We start from the raw sequence: 22,330 nt of genomic DNA, 5'->3' as shown, positions 1-22,330 counted from the left end.
GAGGCGCGCCTGTTTTGTCGTGTTAGATCCAGCGTCTAACACTGGATTGAATGCTCAAGGAAGGCCACCATTTTCCTTCGTCTATTCGTATTTTAAGTATGGCACGGGAAGCAATGTGTGAATACCGCGTTGCCTACATTAAAACACCGTTATTTTTAAACACAAACGAACCCGAAACAGAAAAAAAAGCTGAGAAACGCAAACAGAAACGAAATAGTATCTACTTTAGGAAGCGACCGAACTGTCGCTGTCCGTACGTCCCAAGGCCAAAGCCCTCAGCATCCTGTTCCCCAAGGAGTCCCCCAAGGAAGCATTCTCAGCCCGACACTGTTTAACGTGGTGATGGCCGGCCTACAATCAGTAATTCCTCGCAAAGTGTCGTTCTCCGTGTATGCAGATGACGTCGCCCTTTGGACAGTAGGAAAATCACGCCCGGCTCTCCAGCGCCGCCTGCAGCTCGCTTTAAACAATATCCATACGTACCTGACGCACCTCGGGATGGACCTTTCATCCGAAAAGTGTGTCGAGCTCCCTTTCACGCGTAAAGCTATGGCCAATTTCCCACTTTGGCTTGGCTCAAAGAAGCTAGAACCAGTACGCTTTCACCGCTTCCTTGGCGTGGTAATCGACTCGGACTTGCGCTGGGCTCGGCACATTAAACACCTTGAAACTAAAGTGCAGCGATGGCTCCCCGCAATCCAACATCTTTCTGGCCCAGGATGGGGCTGTGATCAGCGTTCCCTGCTCGCGGTTCACGCGGCATTGGTGAGGGCAACTGTGCTTTACAGCCTTCCTATTCTGCACAGGATATCAACAACTTCATTAAATACGCTTCGGTCCCTGTTTGCTCGAAGCCTTCGTCGATGCCTCGGAGTTCCAAGAATGGCTGAAACACGACAAGTACTGGCTGAAGCTGGTGAGCTCCCGCTTGAAGTTCTCCGTGAACGGGAAACGGCTCGGCACTACCTCCGTTTGCGTGCTCACATTCCCCGCCACCCGCTACTCAGGAAAATTCGATACCGCCCTGGAAGCGACTTCTATCGAGTAGCGCAGAGGACACGCCAGACTCTCACTGGCTTCATAACTAAGGACACTATACCGCCGGAAGCCCCCTGGTCTCTCCCGGTACCGCCCACGTTTGTACGCCTCCCAAACCTTCTGCAAAGAAGAGATCAGGTCCCCCCTCAAGTCCTCCGAGCCCACTTTCATGCTCTGGTAGACGAGAAGTTTTCTACGTTTACGGCAGCATATACTGATGGCGCATCCCGAAACAACAAGTCCGCCTCAGCCTTCGTCATTCCATCCGAAGGCGTCGTGCACGGAAGACGCCTTTCACATCCAACCTCCTCTACAGCTGCGGAACTCTATGCCATCCTTTTCTTTCTACAACACATCGCTGATTTTCCACCCCGGGAATGGGCAGTCTTTACAGACTCCAAATCTGCACTTCAAGCAATTGAAACTTCCGGCATACGAGGCCCATCCGCACCCCTAGTCACCGACGTGTTAATGGCTTACCACACTATCTACGCCGCAGGCCACAGGCTAGTTCTCCAGTGGGTTCCAGCCCATTGTGGTGTCGTGGGGAACGTGCAGGCCGACAGCGCCGCAGAAGCAGCACTCTCGTCTCGGAACCGGACCCGTATTGTTCTGCTCAGAGGAGACCGCCGTTCAATTCTGCGACGTCTAGTGACACCCCTGGCTTCCCGCCAACGGACAACCGACATTCTTCCCCCCTCTATGTTGAACAGAGTTGATCCCATGCTCGCTTTCCGCATGCCACGAAACACATGTCGTCAGGATGCTGCATTAATCCACCGCATGCGCCTCGATGTGGCCTTTACAGCTCAGTGGCGTTACCGCTTGAGACAAATTGATTCTCCCACCTGTTGCCACTGTGGTGCTCTTGAGGATCTGGAGCACATTCTTCTTCATTGCCCTCACTACGAACCTTCCCGAATCACACTCTCCGAGTCTCTTCGTCAGCTCGACTCTCGCCCTTTCTCCCTACCGAAATTGCTTGGTCCCTGGCCCAATCCAGCCCAGCAACGCTCTGCGCTCAAAGCTCTTCTGACATTTCTGGACACCATCGGACTTCGATCGTTATTGTAAAGGGGCTCGTTATTTTATTCCCCCATTCCACCAAGCACTGGGGTAGAGTATCGCCTGTTGCGATGAAACTCCCCACTCTCCAAGGAAACCGATAGGATGATCGATGTCGGATCATGGCCCCTCGATCGCTCTCCGCGCTTCGCTTCATGCGGCCTGATGCCGAATGCCCCCGCGCGCCGGTGACGGGCGAAGTTCGTATTCGTGCCGCATTCTCTGTGAGGGCGCTGACCAACGGATGATGCCGGCGCTTGCTCGCCATGTTCCACAGAACATGGTCATGTCAGCATACCGAACATTACCGTATCGGTCCCATACACACCTTTCCGGATGCGATGGTGCCTTTAAGTATAGGCGCCCTTCTTTTAGCACATTCAAATCGAGAGTATGAGACACCCGGAGCGGCCACTAAACAGCGAAAAGCAACGTTGGAGCGCTACACTGCTCGCCGCTCGCTGATGCCGCTTCATGTTGTCTGCTCATCATTGCACAAACGGAGGACATTGGTAACGAATTTTTTTTTCTATTTTCGTTTGCGATGGAATTCGGGTAGAAACCGTTTCTCGTTTCTGTTTCCGGTAACAATCCCTGTAGTAGTTTCCCGCAGCAGTTTTTGATTTATTGTAGGCTTCTGAAAGCAACGAAACCCACGCAAGTGGACTTTTCCGCGGAGCGCAGGTCGCTCGCGGGAGAAAAGTGTGACGTCAAGAGGGCGGTCCGTTTCCGCAGTTTTCCGGGATTGAGGCCCCCGTCATAGCCTCCTATATTTGAGAATGACTGTTCAGCGGCGCCGAGATCAAAGAGCACCGCCCGTCCAATCCGTTTCCGGCGCCCACCGCAAGAGGCGCTGCCTTCCTAGGATACTGCGCTGCCATTGCCATGCTTTTCTATGAGCAAAGTTGCATCGCGAAACTAATCTTATGTGGCATATTCTCGACATTTTAATCCTGGAACGCGACCTAGAGCTTATGATAATTCGTTGAGAAGTTTATAATAGAGCAAAATGCGTGCTACGTTATTTTCGAGAGTGTTTAGCGGTGAAAGGCGCAAACGTCGGAGCCGCAAAAAATATACATTTTCCAGCAGTAACATATTTTTAAGTCGAATTGTAGCAGACGTTATGAAGCAGAGAATTTATGTGAACATGTTATATTGTGACCAGGGAGTGAAAAGGTCTGATGGTGACTGTTTTTAGTATAGATGCCCCAAGACCTGAGCGAGCTTCACCAATGCACAGATCATCATAGTACAGCCGTGTAGATTATACGCACGAATGTGCGACGCAAATATGACAGTAAAAATACCAAGAAGCAAGACGCAAACAAATTATTTATTCGGTTACATATATTCGGGTTATACTCTGCCACGTTTGCTATCGCATTTCTTCATAGTTTTAGTGCCTTCTGTGAGAGTGGCTTCGAGGCGAAAAATTTTGCCATGTCATACTTGTCAGTTACTCCTAGAGCAAAATTTGTAAAGAGTGGGCGGAAAAACTTGGTCAGCAACACTTCCAGAAACTGCCGGTGATGTCCAGGAACCGAGCATTTTAAAGGGACTATGAAACGATTTTTTTCTTCGTTTCGTTCGAAAGAAGACATTTTTCTGAGTCTAGAACCGAAATTTTACTTTCGTCGCGCGAGCGGATTTCTCGGGAGCGAATTTAAACGGAGCGGCGAAGGGAGGACAGCTGGCGCCACGCCGTGACGAGCTGCCGAGCGGAGACACAACGGGTAACTTGACGCGACCACGGCCGGCTCAGCAACACGTCATCGTGACGTGTTGCCGAGCCGAGGAATCCCGCCAGGAGCATGCGCCGTAGGATCCCGCGTATGCGTTCATCGGGAGTGGAAATCTCCATGACAGCAGCTTTCGCGCGATCGGCAGATTTCGGCAGTGGCGGCAGCCACAGCGCGAGCTCGCGGCATTACTTGCCATTGTGCAACACCGGTGACGTAACGGGGAACCGAAGAGCGGTCCGTACAGTTACACCATCGGCAGGGAAATATGCGCGGGGGAGGAGGAACGCGGAAGAGACATTTCCAGCGCGCGCTCCTCGCAGAGTGGAGCGATTTCGTCCGGAAAAATTTGTGGCATATTAGTTTCTGTGCGGGAAGAACAGTTTCCATCGAAAAAAAGTATGGGGGTTCGGGAAATTTCATAGTCCCTTTAATACTTGCCGCTCGCTTAATATTGCAGTAGCGTGTTCCACAGCTGCTTTAAGGGGATGTTTCAAGTTCCTCCTCTTTGCTAGCATCACTTGAATGTAGATTTTCAAGCAATGCAGCACCACAAGTAGCTGTTGAGACGGATAGAAGAGTCCACCTCTATCTTGATGTTTAATGAGCGCGTCAGACGGGGCCAATGAGTCAGGCTTTTGCACGAGTCCAGTACACTGCTCACAAGCGATGCTTTCGCTAATAACCCTAGCCAAGTAGCCACCCATCATGGCTAGCGCTGGAACTTCAGGAGTAGGAGCCAGCGCCTCTGTTCGTTCGAGGTGGTAAATCAGTGCTCTAGTTGCATCGGTGGGGAACTGTTCTACCTCCGCCCTGTCTGTGGCTTTTACCTTTGACGTTGGCAGGCCTCCCGAGGAGCAAGGATGGTTCTCTTCAGCAACTACATTGCTGTCCCGTGATGTAGAGGCAATACCCGTCTTCAAAGTCTTTTTCGATGCCAAAAAGCACAGCTCGGACATCTGTTTGGTCATTACTCCCAGCTGTCTTTCTCAACCACCAGCTCCCGTGGCATAGTGGTTAGGATGATCGCTTTCCGAGACTGGGAGGTGACACGGGTTCGAATCCTGTCACCGGCTGTGCTGTCTGAGGTTTTCCCTGGGTTTTCCGAAGACTTTCCAGACGAATGTCGGCACAGTTCCCCCTGAAGTCGGCCCAGGACGCATACTAACCCCCCTGTCCCCCACTCCTTCCTGCTGTCCTCTCTCCATCTGTCCACGTCTGTACGCCGCTCATAGCCACAGTTGCTTCGCGGCGCTAACACGGAATTTAAAAAAATGTCTTTCTCAACCACCCGAAGAAAGACTCAATAGGGTCAGAAGACATCTTTCTGGTCAATACAAAGCGGAAATTCATAACCCGAAGCAAGTACCTCGTGCAGTCCACATTGGAACGCGTTGTAAGCAGAAGCCCTTCATATGTCTCCTTTGTGAGAAAGTTTTTTACATGGCACTGGCTCTTGAGCTCGCCCAAGTACTCCAGGAAAGTACTTTCAAGCCACTCCAGTCGCTCGTCTGTTTCGCACAAGTACTGCTTAGTGTCAGCGTAGTTCTGGTGGATATGCTGAGTGCAGTTGCTGACATCCATCAGCACAAACCACCGATGCATAGTATCCATGAACTCTACCGTTTCTCCGACTTGCGAGAAGCTCGCATCACAGGTGTGGCCGGCTTGCTGCTCCAGCAGTTTGAGTGCCACTGTCACAGGGGGCGATAACACCAGCACTGCCCTCATCACGTTCATCTTCTCCAGGTTAATGGGGAAAACGTGCTTCCTAGTCAGGAACCTCACGGGCTTCACAATGCTGCATTTTGTACAGCTTCTTGAGGTGATCTGCCGTAATAGCGCCGTTTTTCACAAGATCCCGGTGGAGAAACTGTGACCGCACGTTCTTTATTAGATGGCATTGGTCAAATGTCAGAAAGAGCTTGCGGTCAGGGTCTTCAGGATGTGGTATGTGGTGCCTGGTAGTTCCGTTACACAGTAGTTGGAACGCCATGACGTTGATTTTATGATTATCGGTCACGACTCGCACCACAAGAAAGCCAAGTGCTTCGACTTCCCTCAAGACATGGCGCAAAAGAGTGTGAAGGTCTTGACCACCACAGTTCTTTGTGAAGAAGTAGGCTACGGGTATTCTGAAGCGGGATGAGAGCCCACTGAGGACGAAGCACAGGAGCGAATTGGCGAGAACAGGGTCTCCTGTGCGTTCCGTGGGAAGGACTCCTAGTCGACTTCGCCGACGAAAGCGTCTCTCTGTTTTATATACTGGAGCCGCTGTTTTACTCTCATCTCGTCAATAATTAAAGAGCACGTCCTTGCCTGTGGAGAAGTGTGGACGGTAAGCTCAGCGGAGAGTCTTTCCTTCACGAGTTCTGTCACACCAGAGTCTCCACGGGAAGACCCAAGAAATCGCTCTAACGTGCTTCGGCTAGGCAAGCTCAGTAACGCTTCCTTTCGAATGTGTTCGTTAGCCTTGGGCGAAATGTTTCTCAGCACAACTGCATGACGTACCGTCAGTTCGGACCAGACCGGCTTTTTTCTCCCGAAGTTCTTTACTTGTTCCAGTGAAATTGAAGCTGCTAGATCTTTTTCGTGTGCCTTTTCGACGACATGTGTAAAGGCAGCGACGTCAGAGTCTTTTTTTCACGGAGTCCAGCTCTTCCTTCAGGCTGCTTACATCCTGCTTGAGTGCTTGAATCTGGGCACGGTGTTCATGCTCTTTGCGCTTCCACTTTCGTTTCTCGATTATTGCAACCGATGAGATACCACTTACTTGGACGCCCCGGCGTACCTTCACACAGGAAGGCGCTGCTTGGTACGTGCTACTGCATGAGGGTCGTGTTAGCTCATTTGTTCCTTCCCCGGCGTTGTCACTGACACATAGGTCGTCGTTAGCGGGCTCAAAGGATTCCTTTGGGCTGCCGGGAAGTGCTCGCCGTTTTCCTGCTGATGTCGATTCTGGAACGCTTCCTTTGCGCTTCCTTGCCACCGCGTCCCCTCTCTTGGGCTTCGTCGAAGGCTGCAGGTACACAGGGTATTCCTCGAACACACTGGGCACAGCACCTTTCTTCAACCTTCGTGTTTTGCATCCTTCCTTGAAGTCGGAAGGAAGGAAGTGCCGACTACAGACAGTGGAGTAGCAGGATGTCGTATTGGGAGTCCAATCGTCTCTTGATATCACCCTTAGCCACTTCTCGCGCAGCTCTGCATCACTTGGGATTTCATGAAATGAGACTCCTGGCAGTCGTTTTTTACCTGATGAGTTGCAGCGAGGCACGCAGCAGTAAGCCATGACATGGAGAAACGAGCATACCGCACCGACCAATGCAACGCGTTCCGCAAGCAAGCAGACGCTACCCGAGCGTCTCGGCGTCGCGATCGCCGGCATTGGGAAATTTTACGTTACAAAAACAACGGTATTTAAGCGGTGATGTGATGTTTTTAGGGTGATGACGTGCTATTCATCGATGTAAAGCTTTTGCTTGAGTTATCAGTATTTTTTTGCTAGAAAATTCAGTTCAACCTGTAACTTTGTTTTTATCGTGTCCGTCAGATTTGCCTATCTCGTGATATCGAGTACATTAAAAACTTAATCGAAACGCAAAATAGAAAAATCAACAAATATAATGGAAAGCGAAATAGAGACAAACAGATGGAAGACTACGCCCTCTCTTACCAAAGTGTCGTTTTGGCTTATAATGATTTTTAGATATACGCATCCCACGACTATAGAGCCTGGTATTTAACTGTTCACCTTACACGTATTAACAAATTCATCATCCCTCGTGCGCAGACTTCATGCGCCACAGTAATTACCTTGTATAGACGCACAAAATACAGCAAAATACGAACAATGTGATTGGTTTCCGAATGACGACCTCATCAAGACATCACTTCGTCGCATTAAATCAGGCCGCCCAGCTATACAGCTTGTCATCGAGATCGACAATGAGCTGCTCAGGATAGGATAGGATTGGAAAGACGATGTCATCAGGGGGATGGGGGAGGCTCTATTATAGTACTTCAACGTATGTTTTTACCTTACCTTACCTTTTTTTTTAAATATTGGGATATCGGTAGTTATGTCTTACTGACGGTGGAGGAGGAGGAGGTGGCGTAGAGAGAAAAACGGGGAGGTCTACCTGTCCAAACCGACGGCAAGTTTCACCCGCTGGGAAAGGGGTGGGGAGAGGGGGGAGGGAGAGAGAAAGAGATAGAATAGAAGGAATCAGTCAGGGGTGGTCGGGGTGGCAAAGTCCAAGGTTGCTGGGGTGGTCTTGGAGGGGAGTCAGGCAGGCTCTCGGGTTCGGGGCAGGTCCGTGGGGGTCGTGCGACGCCGTGGGTGACGTAAGGCGGTGCAGGGTGGCGGCGGCAGGTGGCGAAGTAGTGCAGGGGTGGTTCATGGGGTCCGGGCAGGTCCTTAGGGGTCGTGCGATGCCGTTGGTGACGTAAGGCGGTGGAGGGTGGCGGCAGCAGGTGGAGAAGTAGTCCAGGGGTCAGGTGAGGGTGGCTGTTGGCGTCTTGCAGGTCCAAGGGGGTCGAACGATGCCGTGTGTGACGTAGGGTGGTGCAGGATGGTGGCGGCAGGTGGAGAAGTAGTCCAGGGGTCAGGTCAGGGGTGGGTTTGGTGAACTGGCAGATCCGTGGGGTCGTACGACGCCGTGGGTGACGTAAGGCAGGTCAGGAAGGCGGCGGCAGCTGGAGAAGGGGTCCTTGGGTCAGGTCAGGGGAGGCTATGGTGTCCTGGCAGGTCCTGGGATCCTACGCTGTCCTAGGCAGCGTCAAGCAGTGGAGGTCCAGGGGGAGGCAGCTACAGGCGGGTGTCCAGGCCGGTAGAGCTCAGGAACTGCAGCAGCTCCCTCTGGATGCGTCGGCGATGGTGTCGTGGGCCCATGGGGTAGACCAGGTTAACCAGGCTGTGGTCGGAGATGCCGGCGCTGGACAGGTTCTGGAAAAGAAGATCTCTCTGAGAAGCAGTATCTCTGCAGCGAGTGATTAGGTGTGCAACACTCTCCTGGACACCGCAGGTTCCGTAGCGTGGGTCGTCGACCTGGCCGATCGTGAAGCCGTACGCCCGGGTGAAGGCGCACGACGCACGGAGCCTGAGCAGCAGCGATGCCTCGTCCCTGGTTAGGCAGGCCGTGATGCAGGGTGGGGGTGCTGTCCCATCCGCCGTGTGCTTGTCCGGGTGGAAGCTGCGCACGTGGAGGGCGATGCTCTTCTTGGCCTGGCTGGTGGTAGATGGTGCCTGGCGGACCAGGGTCTTGGTGGTTGCCTGCTTGCTCAGGGAGTCCGCCATCTCGTTGCCGGGGATGCCTTTGTGGGATGGGATCCACTGCAGCGCGATGCGATGACCGGATGCCAGGAGGAGTTGCAGCTTCTGGTGTGCTCTGAAAGAGAGAGGGCAGTGTTCGTAACGGTTGTTTAGCCTCGACAGAGCCCCGCGGGAGTCCGTGAGGATAACCGCTTTGGTGGCGCTCGTCTTGGCGATGATGTCCAGGGCTTCCGTGATCGCCAGGAGTTCTGCATCCGTGGAGTAAAGGAGTCCGGACAATCCTTCGGCCCAGGAGAACTGTGTTGCTGGGATGTGGCAGGCCAGGGCGCAGGCGCGTCGTCCAGGGTCGACTGAGGCGTCCGTGTACACGTGCAGGTAGTCCTGGTAGCTCTCTTGAAGGCGCTCGGCGGCCAGGAACTGTGCCACCGCATCCGGAACGTCCTTTTTCCGTGGCAGGCCTGGCAGTGTTGTCTGGATGGCGGTCCCGAGGAGCATCCATGGAGCGTCTGGACTGGGGACTGATGGGATGGGCCGGAACAGCTGGTCCTGCGTGAAAAGTGTACATGAAAAACGGCTCCGTTGTCGGTCCCTTAGACGCTGCAGTAGCGCCCTTCCGGTTGTTGTCCTGTTCAGTCTGGTGAGCTGGTTCAGCAGGTGTTGGGTGGCTCGTAGTTGAAGAGGGAGAGCGGCAGCCTCGGCGTAGACGGCGACGTTCCGCGCCCCAGGTGGGAGTCCGAGAGCCAGCTTCAGTCCGCGACGGTGGAGCAGTTCCAGGGATTCCAGCGCTGATCTGCTGGGCTTGGCGTAGGAGAGTCCGAAGAGCATCCGTGCGGCTGTGGTGGCGTTGTGGATGGTCAGGAGGGTCATCTGGGGGCAGCCGGAGTGCCGTCCGCTGAGTCGCTTGGTCACGTTCAGGGTTGTCTTGCATCTGGTCTGGAGGTCCTTGACGAGTGGAGGCCAGGAGGAACTGGAATCCAAAGTTATTCCGAGAAAACGGTGGACACGTACCTGTTCAAGTGGCGTGTTTTCCATCAGGATTGGTTCGGGCAGCGTACACCAGTTTGCCGTGGAACCAAGCAGCATGACCCTCACGGATGTACGGCACGGATGTACTCGGTCGTAGCGTCCACGCCCTTCTGGATGGTCTTCATCACTTTCCAGGGGTCCTTGCCGTTGGTCCACAGGCAGATGTCGTCCGCGTAGACGGAGAGTTGCAGGGGAGGTGTTGTTGCTGGCAGGGCCTTGGGGAGTCCAGCCATGACGAGGTTGAAGAGCAGGGGGCTCAGGATACTGCCTTGGGGTAGACCGAGGTTCTGAGGACGTGGGGAGCTCAGCGTCGATCCCAGTCGGACCATGAAAGAGCGGTTGGAAAGTAGAGCGTGAATGAAAGCAGCTGCCTTGCCTCCGATTCCAGGGGTCGACGAGGGAGTCCATGACGGTGTTGATGGGGACGCTATCGAAGGCGGCCTTGATGTCGAAGAACACCACTGCCGTTCGGCGCTTGCGTTGGGCGGCGTCATCCACGTCCGAGGTCAGGTCCAGCACAGAGTCCTGGCAGCAAAGATTGCGTCGAAAACCTGTCATGCAGGGGGGATAAAGGACTTGGAATTAAGCAGCCATGTAATGCGGCGGTGTAGCAACCGCTCTGTCAACTTAGCCAGGCATGATGTGAGCGATATCGGCCGATAGGAGCTCAGTTCGCCCGGGGGCTTCCCTTGCTTCAATATCGGCACGATGACGCTCTCTTTCCAGGATGGTGGTGGCAAGGCCTGGTCCCAGCACTGGTTGATGTAGTCCAGGAGCCGAGAGGTTGTCTTGTCCGGTAGGTTCGGCAGGCACTGGTAGGTGAGTCCGTCCATCCCTGGGGCTGACTTGGCTTTCAGGTGGTCCAGGGCGAAGCGCAGTTCTCCGGCCGTGAAGGGGTGGTCCAGGTCCGTGGGGCATGCTGGAGGCGCCGCCGTGGAGGGGACGTCCCTCCCTGCGCCGAACAGGTCGGCGAAGTCCTCTGCCAGCTCCTCAAGGGAGACCCCTTTGGCTAGAGCCATGGAGCTGAAGGGGTTCGCCTTCCTCCTCCCCTCCAGGGCGTTGACGACAGACCATAGTTTCCGGGCCGATGTGCTGCTGGTCAGGGAGGCTGAGAACTGCTTCCATTGGGAGCGCTGCAGCGTGACCGCATATCTGCGCAGGGCGGCGGAAACTCGTCGGTATGCCGTCAGACGCCCTGGGGAGTGGTTCCGACGCAGGGCCCTCTGTGCGCGGCGCCTCGCAGCACACAGCCAGCAGTACTTCAGGTCAGGTTTCGGTCCGGTTGCTGGCGCTGTCCCGGACTTGGTTGCGGCGGCCAGGGCTGTCCTGATGTCCTCGCAGATGTCCTGGGAGGGTGGAGATCCGTCCAGGCAGGCTCGGAAGGAGTCCCACACGACGATGGTGGTCCGTCGCTTCGGGGCTCGGTGCTTGTAGGCCAGGGTCACGTCGATCGGGAAGTGGTCACTGCCCCAGCTGTCCATTCCGACTTCCCAGTGCGCAGGGACGTCCGGGGTGTGCAGGGTGACGTCGATAGCGCTGGATACTGGTGGCCTGTAAAAGGTTACCTCACCTGTGTTGGCGACGAGCAGACTGCAATCCTCCAGGGACTGCACTAGGCGTCGGCCACGGCGGTCAGCGTCGCAGGAACCCCAGAGCGGATGGTGCGCGTTGAGGTCTCCACAGAGAAGCAGAGGGCCTGGCAGGGAGGACTGCACTTGCTGCAGGAAGTCGTCAGGTATCTGGTCCACCGTAACCGTTGAGCTGGGACGGATGTAAACAGAGGCGGCAGTGAGTGAGTCCTTTCCAAAACTTACCTTTACAGCTGTAACTTCAATCGCGGCTGACGACAGCTGGTCGGTGGGCAGCTGGGTTTGTGCCAGGTGCCTTGCGACGAAGACTGCCGTACAGCCGTGGCCGAAGTGTGGTATGCTGGGTGAGCTGTACATGATGAAGCCTGGTAGCCCCATCGTGTCCGGGATGTTGCATTCCTGGAGGCAGATGACGCTGTAGCTGGTCTAGGTGAGGCGTTGCTTGAGCTCGGCCAGCCTGGGTCGTAGTCCGGCGCAGTTCCATTGCAGGACGCGTGGGAAGGCAGGTGCGGTGGGTTGTTGACTTCGGTGGGGCTTACTGTCCATAACTGAAAGTAGAAAGCAGACTGGCAAGCATTGGTTTCATTACCTTGAAGGCCTGGACTTCTGGGATGTTGCTGGCAGCAGGGATCGCGGCCAGCATGGCACGGAAGGCTATGATGAGCAGGGGGACCAACATCATCACCAGCTGGGTGCCCTGGGGAGGTGCAGGTTCCGGCATGGGAGCAGCTTCCTGGGCAGCAGGCTTGGGAGGGGCCGGCGTCGTCCGCGAGGGTCTGTTGGCGGCAGGCGGCGGTGGGCTCTGGGTCGGGGCAGGGTCCCTGGGCAGATCCCAAACACTGGGGGTAGCATTAGTGTCAGGAATCTTACCTGAGGTCGGTTTGGCTGTAGCAGGCTTCTTGGCAGGGGCCGCTGGCTTCGGCAGTGCTGGGAAGGCCTGGGCGCTTCGGACGGCTGCTGGGCGCGCTGGTCTGACGATGGCGGGGTTGATGGGGCCACTCCGGGATGGGCTCCACTCGCACGGCATTTTTGTTTCCTAATTGCTTTAAATGTATTACTTTCTTGGTGATGCTTTGTATACCGGAAGTATTTTAAATAAAAATAAATAAATAATCTCGGGGTGGTGGAAAGCAAAACGTACAAGAATAAAATAAAACCGTTTGCAATGCACGTAGGTGTGCTGTGACGCGTGGCCAAGAAAGCTTGGCCACGAACAGGTGCTCTATCGTTCGCATCGCACATATACTCTGACAGAGAAGCGCATTTGCATGTTGAAGCCGTTCTCATTAAGTTAAGTCTTGTGAAAGGAAGTAGTTGCTTTAGGAGATTTAAAATAATCTAGCCAAATAGTTGTGGGTGATGAGCAACCGCGGTATTCTGATCACCCGTTTTTGCTTTCTTTGTCCCCCACCTTTTTTTTTTTTTTTGTCCGGTGCACAATAACTGTACCTCGACGTAGTGGAAGATGCTGGTACAAGCGGTCACGACAGCAAGCAGGTTGTTTCTTTGAAATAATCAGCTTTGCTATATTTCTTTAAAGAACAAAAAATCAAGCGGAGTTAGAACATCCTTTCGTAATACCTGTTGTAGTTCGTTACAATAATGTGTATACATGTACGCATGCAACAACAGCTGTCAAACCTGTAGGCTATGTATTTGCGCATACAGTGGAACGCAAGACGCAACTGCTATTTTACATAATGTGATGAAAAATACAGATGACACTATATGACACTATAAGAGCGCCGGCAGCTTTGCTCTGCTCAGAATCAATATCCTGAGCAGTCCACTTCAATATGGAGCAATCTATTAATATTAATTGATCTCCCAATCATCCATCCCAGTAGTGGCAGACGTCAACGCATATTATTACCAATTGCGCGAGCGCTCCATAGCATTTGCATTGAGGGGAACCAGGTGGGAGTAAGTCGCCATCTTCCCATGCATTTCTCCTTATTCAGCGCGTCAAACGGCGGCGGCAGCCATCAGACGTCCCATAGTTATTAGCACAGAAATATCTCTCCCCATACTTGGCGCAAAGTATAAAGTGTCTGGGCACACTGAGCCTAAAGTTGGATGATTGTTTGGATCGAAGTGGATTGCAGACTCAATCCAAGCCACCAACTGGCAACTTGTCCAAGCCAAGCCTAAATGTTCCTAATGTCAACAAGAAGCACTGCGAAGGCGAAGATAATGCGAAATCGTCGGTTTCTGAATTGAGAAAACGTATTTTTCGAAGTTCTTGATCTACAATATGCTGCACAGTTTTGTGAAATTGGTGATTTGTGGCTTCCGGGCTTGAAGCCTTGTTTACGTCGTCGCGTTTGTTGGAGTAGTGTTGTCGGTGCTGGGGCCTTTACATTTGCGTGTCATTTACAACTTCTACCATGAACAATGACCTGCGTTCGTTTTTGTGAATTCGTTTCAAGTTTAGCGAAGTGAAGTACGCAGCATATGGATCAGCGTGCTAGCTGCATCGTGCAATTAAACTATTAACAGATGCATCATGTTGTTTGCATCGAATGAACTGCGCATGTTGACGGTACTTGGCACAGAGCTCTGTAGGTCGATGTGCGATATCACAATCTGTCGTGATTCAGGCAGAATAGCTATTCGAATGCACGAAGTAGAGGGAAACGTGTAGGTGAATGAGAGAGCAACGCACAACTTTGTTGCAACAAAGAAAATCTGTTTATTAATGCGAGTCACGATTTCATTAGAGAACAGTACAGTAAAATTAAGCTGTTTCACGGGGTAGTCAACAGACATGTAGCTGCTGCTGCCAAGGAGCATGTAAAAACGTAGTTGTGGATAGAATGCTGTTCTACAGCGCTACGTCTGAGCAAACTACTCGCGTCTGTCTTTTTTTTAAGTATGCTTCCTAAGAAAGGGAAGAAAAATGTGGACTGCATACAGTCTTTCAGTTTCCCATCTGTAAATCAGGATGACATCAGGTGCTGCTGATGCATTTGGGTGTTATAAGCTTCGTAATTTTTCTCTCTTCTCTGTGCAACTGTACCTCAGGTAAAGGAAGTCAAATATACAGTTGTCACAATTAATGGTCACAAATGCTGAATGTTGTGATATCAAACGTGCCTTGCATAGTTTATTTTTGCACAAAAATAATTTACATCATACATATGCATTCATATTGCCACTAATTAGTAGATATGATACATGATTGGAGTTCAGACAGAGATCATGTTCAACCAAAATTGGGGCTCAACTGATTCGGGATAATAATCAGTAGGAGATGAGCTTAACTTGAAAACGTCAGACCGTAAATATAATGTTGTAGGTACACAGGCTGTTTGACACAGGTACACTTCTATATTAAAAGAATGGATGGTGATCATTAGTGGCCTACTTTATTGTATCGAATACAATTAACACACAATTTATGAATGGTCAATATTCCTGCAAAATATTATAATTAATTGAGATTCATAGAGTGAGGCTTATAATTTCGCAACAAATAAGGAAATGGGTTTTGTTTGAGAGGGCACTCTTAAAGGGACCGAAAAGTGAATATAAACCTATCGAAACTTTATGTTCAGCGAAAAGCTTGAACCTTCAAAAGTTCAAATATCAAAGAACTCCGCCGAAATCGCTGTAGTTTTTCTGTAATCGAATTTTCCATAATTGCATGTCCAGGGACCTAGTAGGAAACCGAGCGGTATGTCAACAATTGCATGACCCCGCGCCATCTGTCGAGGACGCATGTAATACGCGCACTTCCGGGCGCTAATCCGGCGAAAACGAAAATGGCAGTGGGCATTTGTGACCACTTTCTACGTCGAGAATGTCGAGCCTCTTGAACATGAGTGCGCTGGAATTCCGCATTCGAGAACTGTCGCTCACACAGAACTGTTGTTCGTGCGTTAGCGTGCTGGAAAGTGTGTTCTTCGCAGCAGAAGATTCCTCGTCCAGAGATTAATCGGAGTCACATTCGTCCTCAGCAGTAGCTCACCGTGCCGTGAACATGGACTGCTTTGTGAAATTTCCATGTATCAGGGAGAAGCACTTGTGTAAGCCGAAACAAGCGCTGTTTTTTCGTCGTGCAGGTGTTCATGTGTGAAATGCAAACCGACGGATACTACGGATGGATACTACGGTTTTTGCTGCCGAGAGGTAGAGAATGCGTGTGAAAAGCAGACAGACGATTGCATCAGAACTAACGAATATTTCGAAATACTGTGCCTTGACACCGAAGTGCTGCAAGTGTCTTTTACATACATCCGAGAAACCGAAGAGCATGGCAACGTACACGGCAGCGCCGTGTGGTCTTTACGCGCTACTTGAACGGCAAACTGGACGGAAAACCCTTATTTCTGCAGGAAATTCCGTTATACCACCTGTCGGCCATTCACAAGGATATGGGGTGCTCCGAGAAAATACAATAGGAAATACTCCACTGGATCTCGATCTGCGATGAAAGATGAAAGTCACTGCGTCATGCATGCTATTAGGGATGCTTTCCCATCAGTGCGCTGACCTGTAGAAATGTTGTCAGCATATTTTCATTTCTTGTTTGCTGCAAGTTTTTCTCATTGCTTTTTCTTTGCTGTCACAGCATATTATAATTACTAGTTTGTTCCTGGAGGGTTGAGTAACCTGTGGGCATAGATGTAGTTGTAGGTTATACTCATGTCCCACTTGTATATGTGAGGAGTAAGTAAGACAATTGTCATCAGTGTCATTCAGCTGAACTGTGTTTATAACCGTTTAGTATACTTCTTAGTGACCACGTTTCCAAATGTCAACTAATAATTGAACCAAGATTCGGATTTACCACTTAATTAACTCTGTTTTGCTAAACGGAGTACTTGTAACTGATTCATTATCACGTCGCCAACTAACATTTGTAAAGAAGGACTTGAGGGTTGACTTCAATTATTATTAACCCTTGATCTGGGTTCAAAGTTAACCATTGAAGTGCATAGTACTCCAAAATGGCTAAATAATTTATTGCATAAGTTCTCTGTTACTGTAACTGAGATGTACTTTTGTAAAGTACTTTTGGCAGCTCTGCAAATTGAAACTGGCTTCAGTGTACACTACAAATGCATCGTAACATTTAATTGAAATATAATATAAGAGCAGAAGCAACATTTTGTCACAATTCAAACTATATCTTTCTTTTTTATTGCCCAGGGATTTAGGAAATAGAGTAGGACTCCCTGCCGTCTGATGTTTTGACGTACTTGATAGAGTTGTAAAACCTGCAACAAAATAAACAAAAGAAGTATAAACAGTTTCGTCTTTCTGTTTCTTTCAGTTTTGTATTTTCTGTTGGTGAAAAGATTACAGGAAAAATGATGCTGCAGATCAAACAATGACCTGTCATCTTGATGAAGATCAGGACATTTCTTCAGGCATGCTAAATGAGACAAAAGAAATGTACAATGAAGGTTGTACAAAAACAGCAAATCTCCGTCGACTAAAACTTTATATATGTGGATGTTACCACATTGTCTAGTTTCCATCCAAAAGTAGGACTAGGCAAGGTTGTTTGGTAGGTCGTTGGGATGTTGATGTGCTGTACCGTTAGAGCACATCAATATAGATGCAAACAATATAGGCAAACAATATAGGCAAACACAGTAGACAGCGTACTGGCTGCAAACTCAAGTGAAGATTTATTCAACAGAACAAGAAACCGAAAGCATGAGTAGAGAAAAGCAGTGCCCATGCAGTGTACGGTGAACCATATTAGTCTCTGAGAAGGTAGGATCGGAAGAGCAATAAAGAGAAATGACAGTTGCGTCCGAGATAGGGGAACTCTGCAAATTTAGGACCAATATGATGTTGTAACCTTCCATGCCTCACTGCAGCTCTGACACACATTGAACAATTCCAGTAGTTGTGGCTTCAAAGACAATGAACGTTTGCTGTTGCACTGGGTATTCAAGTGTAGAGGATGCATCTCTAGAAAATTAATTAGCGTTCCTTAGTCATAAAGTCATAACTCCATCTCAACAGGAAGTATTCTCGTACCCTTCAAACAAGCTAGTAGTTCTCATCGGTTTCTTCTCCTCTTGTTGACGTCATACTAATGTTCTGCACCTGTCCAAAGACTCAAAAAAATGTCACAAAGTCTGCAACACGTAACAAATCTAGTGCTTCCATCTGTGGACTTTGCATACCTGCTTTCAGCTGTTTCTGTCATGTCAACTTGAGTTCCTGGATCACACATACGAAGCAGTTTTGCGCCACTTCAACACTGGAAGGCCCCTAAAATTAAATTTGTTGATGTTGACAATGTTGAGTACGGGACAAGTAGGATAACATAAGTTAAATGGAATACGTCGTCGCTATATTATAATTTATACATGTGTGACGCCTGTACATACCTAAGACGTTGTGTTGAACTCGTCACCTCGGTGAAGCAAAATCACTGGGTACTCAGCATCAGTGTGCTTCGGACGTCTTCGCAATTCGCCTTCTACGGCATCTTCGTAGTCATCGGCAGCAAAATGAGCTCAGCACATACCACACGACTGCTACATCTAATAACCGAGTGTTTTGAACCACATTCGTTTTCGCGCACTCTCCTGTTGAATCTTGTGGTAGGAACGCCTGCCGTCGATGGTGAACGAACATGATTTTTGCATTCCCGAACACCAAAACTGCACCAGGCATATGTAGGTCTCTCGAATAATTGACACAACAACCACGAACATGTCATTCACTTCTCTTCGACACGACCGCCCACGACGTAAACAATAAACGCGATAACACAGACGGCCTTGCAGATGTCGCGGCGGATCGTAGCTCGTAGCGGCGAAGTAGCTGAATGCTTTATTAACGTAAACGCTATGGAAGTGAGCGTCATTTTTAGAATAGTGTTTAGCTGTAAGATAGTGTGCGTCAGCTTTGTTCTCTACAAAATTAACTCTCACGTGGTAAGGGTTGACCAATCCCTGGGAGCCCTGGACCTGAAACCGAAGTTGCTCTTTTTCGCCGTTCGCGGGCAGCACCGTCCATGTTCCGGCAATCTTCAAAATATTTATACGTAAAAAATATGCCGAATTGAGAAGTAATGCTTTCGGTGTCTTATCAAACAACGATGTTGTGCACGACAGTGGGCAAAAATATGGGGGTTATTTTTCACTTTTCGGTCCCTTTAATAAAATAAAGGAATTTGTGAATTTCATCAATCAAGAGATGATTCTATTTTGTTTCAGTGAAAATACAATTGCATTGACTTCTCTGTAACAAGCTGTGACTGTACTACACAGGAGTATTCACCACGCTGCACTGTCAGTGTCTGTATTCCCCCTATAAAAGAGATGATCGACCGAGCAGCCACGATGTAGAACATGTTGTAGCACATAGCTGCTTGATGTAGACAGTCGTAGTGCCCGCGCACTTTGCTGGAGATTCTTCCTTGGTTTTGGTGTAATTGCACAAAAATTTAAGCCATAGTTTTGTGGTTAGTACATGAATTTTAGTAATGTAACATGTGTTAGATGAATATGCCTCACACAAACTATCTGGCCACCCTTTTTTGGCTTTTCTGGCTTTTAAAAATTACATTTATGCCGGAATCATGTACTTTTAATTAGTACTTTATTTTTTAAGGATTTGAGAACCCTTGCTCAAGCAAAAAGTACGCCGCAAGCAGACTTTCAACTGAATGGCCCAAGTGAAGCCGTTCCGGTGTCATGGCTTCATGGCAAATGCTTGATGAAGTTTGCATCTGAGACACACTTTGCTGTTGGTATACTCTTGCATGACCTGCACACAAGCACAAGCAGGATAAAATTGAGAAAATTCACAGAGAAGTACAGAGGCACACTGACACTAAAAGGAATGAAACAGTGTAAGCTCCATGACCTGAACATGTATACTTTGTTGACCTGGTGCCGGAACGCTAGGGAATGCACCAGGCTTCAGTACAGCTCGACTGTGTCCACCATAAAAGGAGCATTGCTGAAAATGAGTGGAGCACATGAGGTCGTGTTTGCAGTCAGTGTAGGATTTCACATTCACTTCCTCAAGTCGATGAACCCATTTCGAATATCGTTCCGTATGCTGCTGTGGGAGCCTGTGAGGGCGACAAATTTTCATTAACAATGTTACAGAAACAACAGAAGTAGTGCCCTCTTTATCTTTATGTAGCACACGCATAATACGCCTTCAAATGTGTAGGAAAAAGTTGTAGGATCTCCAGCTGCAGGTGCATGCATCCCCAGAGCCTTCCCGAGTGGAGCTGTTAATGGGATGGTGCAGCATCTGCTTGCCGTATTCCCAGATTGAAAATATCTGAGTGCTTGTACTAGCTTGAGGAAAATACAAGGTGCTCCTATATGTGTGTGTACTTGTATCTGAAATGCAATTATTTTCTTAGTAACTTGCACTGCTTCTTTCGGTACCTTTTCTCAGATTGTTGAACAAAAACATGGCACATGGGATCAAACAAATATAAGTAACTGGGATAAGGTGGGTGCTAAGCGGCATAATACCTTGTGACATGTGCCCTCTAGTCAATGCAGTGTTAGTAAAATATTTCTGATGTTTAAATTTATAGGTTTGGGTGAATGTTACAAATATAAAGCTGTGTTTATACATATTGGCACTCTGATGTTAAAAGATGCACGGCCAGGGAAAGACAAACTTTATTCACTCAAAAACATAGTGGAAGAATTTCACACACATGAAAGTAGGAAAAGCAGGCTACTTACTTTAGGAAAGATGCTCCTGATCCACCCTCTCTGTGCTGCTTGCAGTTCTCTTTTATGCATTTATTGGGCAACAACAATAACAACTTTATTTTAAGATAAGAATGGGGAGTTCCATCGCCAGAGGCCAATGGGGAGTTTCATGTTTATGTTGCTGACTTCCGAAACACCGTCGAAGCTCTCGGATTTCGGCTCCATTTAAAGGCATCGGTAACCATGATATCTTTGAAATCGCCAATAAACTCACTAATTAAAGACACGTTCACGCGTTTTATGGCTTGACAGGTTTGGCACCCACGGAATAGAAACCGAAATATAAGTAGGCTCGAGTTAGAAAGCTCAGAGGTGGAGGCCAGTCTAAAAGAATACATCGGAACAATAAAACACACAAGATAGAACCCCACTCTAGATTTAATCGCTTTTTATCACGTTTCACACGTCTTTGTTTGGAACACAGTAACAAACACAAAGTAACACATAAAGTAACAAAACGACAAACATGAACCAAAACCATTGTTCAGATTTCCTCCGCCAAAACTAGCGGGCTCCGCCAGTTCTGGCCTGGCAACATGGGGACGCCTGATGGCGGCTTCCTTAGTTTGACGGCAGTTTTGGACACTGATCTCTATGTATAAAGGCTGGATCGCGTATGGGAGAGGGGCTCGTGGGAGAGAGGCACGCATTCGGGCCGCCATGTTGGTGGGCCCTAAAACGCTGCGTGTGCCCATTGGAAACAATGGGAGGCAACAGAGATTGTGAGTATTTATTGCGCTACAGGCGTTGATCATTGTTTGTCGTCACGCGATTTTGTAAGGTGCCAGTATACTGATGTATCCTAACAGTGTTTCGCAGGTGCCCTGCATTTCGATTCTTAATAACGTTATGTTTTGCATTCCGAAACTAGACCGTCACTGCAGTGCAGCGCTGGGAATTGTACTACAGCACGTTTCCCAGCCAATATTTCAATAAGAAACGATGTGAGGTTAACAACAACCATGTATATAATATCCCGTGCTGCGTTCTGGACAAAAATTGTTCCACAAAGAACGGTCCCAGAAGGGATACCCGCATGGTAGAAAGAAATCGCCCCGTAGAATCACAGCCGTTGTTTCAAACAGGCGTATGCGTTTTATTTGATTGATATCAAGCAAGAAAGGGTCTTTTAGTGAACGACAGTGGTGTCTTCGATGTAGTGCCTCGCAAATATGAACACACCGAAGCATCCCAAACAATTACTGCACGCAATTAGATTACGCTTAGGCCAGTTAATCTAGGTGTTGATGTAAACTTAATAAAGTTATTTAGTAAGTATTAACACCTCCTTGAGACACAAGACTTATATCCTTTTGAAGTACAGCACTTCTTTTTTCTTCTTCCTTCATTTGCTCTGATTATTTGCAGGTGAAATTGAATGTCCTTCTCGCGTACTCACATGCTTTTGCTGAATAGAACTGCAGCGTGAACAAAGCTGCGTAAGGATGGGGGCCTGCCATCCACTGCTGACTTTGTCATGCTAGTTATGTGGAGCACCTTGCAAAAAATGCAGCTGCACATCTGAAACTCCAATCATTATCATCGTCATCTAAAAGGGAATGTGGTAGCACTGCTGTGAAACCAGGCACGGTTTCTGAAAACCCTCTATGGCACTTTCCGCAGTTTGCACACTTTTCTTCAGCGTCAGTCTCTCTCATAGGAGTCACTTTGCATTAACAGTGACTCCCATCTTACATTTTCATGTGCGAGGGCTCACTTGCACTACACATGTACGGTTTCCCAACTGCAACATGACGATTTGGAGCTTGAAACTGGAGCCCTGGTGTTCCCTGTGTATGAAATGATACCAACTGAATCTTGTCAAACGTGATGTTTAGTGGAAGATGGCTTTCTTGGTTGTGCATTCTGAGTGACAAA

The 22,330-nt window shown here is 49.3% G+C and overlaps 2 protein-coding genes and 1 pseudogene across 2 annotated transcripts; all 3 read right to left on the bottom strand.

Moving 5' to 3' along the window:
- Positions 1–3,494: 3,494 nt before the first annotated feature.
- Positions 3,495–7,137, bottom strand: LOC135398387 (uncharacterized; annotated as a pseudogene).
- A 1,518-nt stretch (positions 7,138–8,655) lies between these two features.
- Positions 8,656–10,203, bottom strand: LOC135398386 (uncharacterized). Its single transcript, XM_064629796.1, has one exon. The coding sequence runs from the start codon at positions 10,201–10,203 to the stop codon at positions 8,656–8,658; it is 1,548 nt and encodes a 515-aa protein (XP_064485866.1).
- A 2,067-nt stretch (positions 10,204–12,270) lies between these two features.
- On the bottom strand, positions 12,271–12,762 carry LOC135398384 (uncharacterized). The gene has a single exon (XM_064629795.1). It carries the CDS (start codon positions 12,760–12,762, stop codon positions 12,271–12,273), a length of 492 nt encoding a protein of 163 aa, XP_064485865.1.
- Between the last annotated feature and the right edge of the window lie 9,568 nt (positions 12,763–22,330).

The sequence above is a fragment of the Ornithodoros turicata genome, chromosome 6 (genome assembly GCF_037126465.1).
Source record: "Ornithodoros turicata isolate Travis chromosome 6, ASM3712646v1, whole genome shotgun sequence".
NCBI classification, from domain to species: Eukaryota; Metazoa; Arthropoda; class Arachnida; order Ixodida; family Argasidae; genus Ornithodoros; species Ornithodoros turicata.
Note: the sequence above shows the minus strand (reverse complement) of the source record. Positions and strands in the feature narration are given on the sequence as shown.

What these genes read in the sequence shown, in the direction of transcription:
- LOC135398386 (XM_064629796.1), bottom strand. Translation starts at nt 10,203, where the DNA reads ATGCTGCTTGGTTCCACGGCAAACTGGTGTACGCTGCCCGAACCAATC.
- LOC135398384 (XM_064629795.1), bottom strand. Translation starts at nt 12,762, where the DNA reads ATGCCGTGCGAGTGGAGCCCATCCCGGAGTGGCCCCATCAACCCCGCC.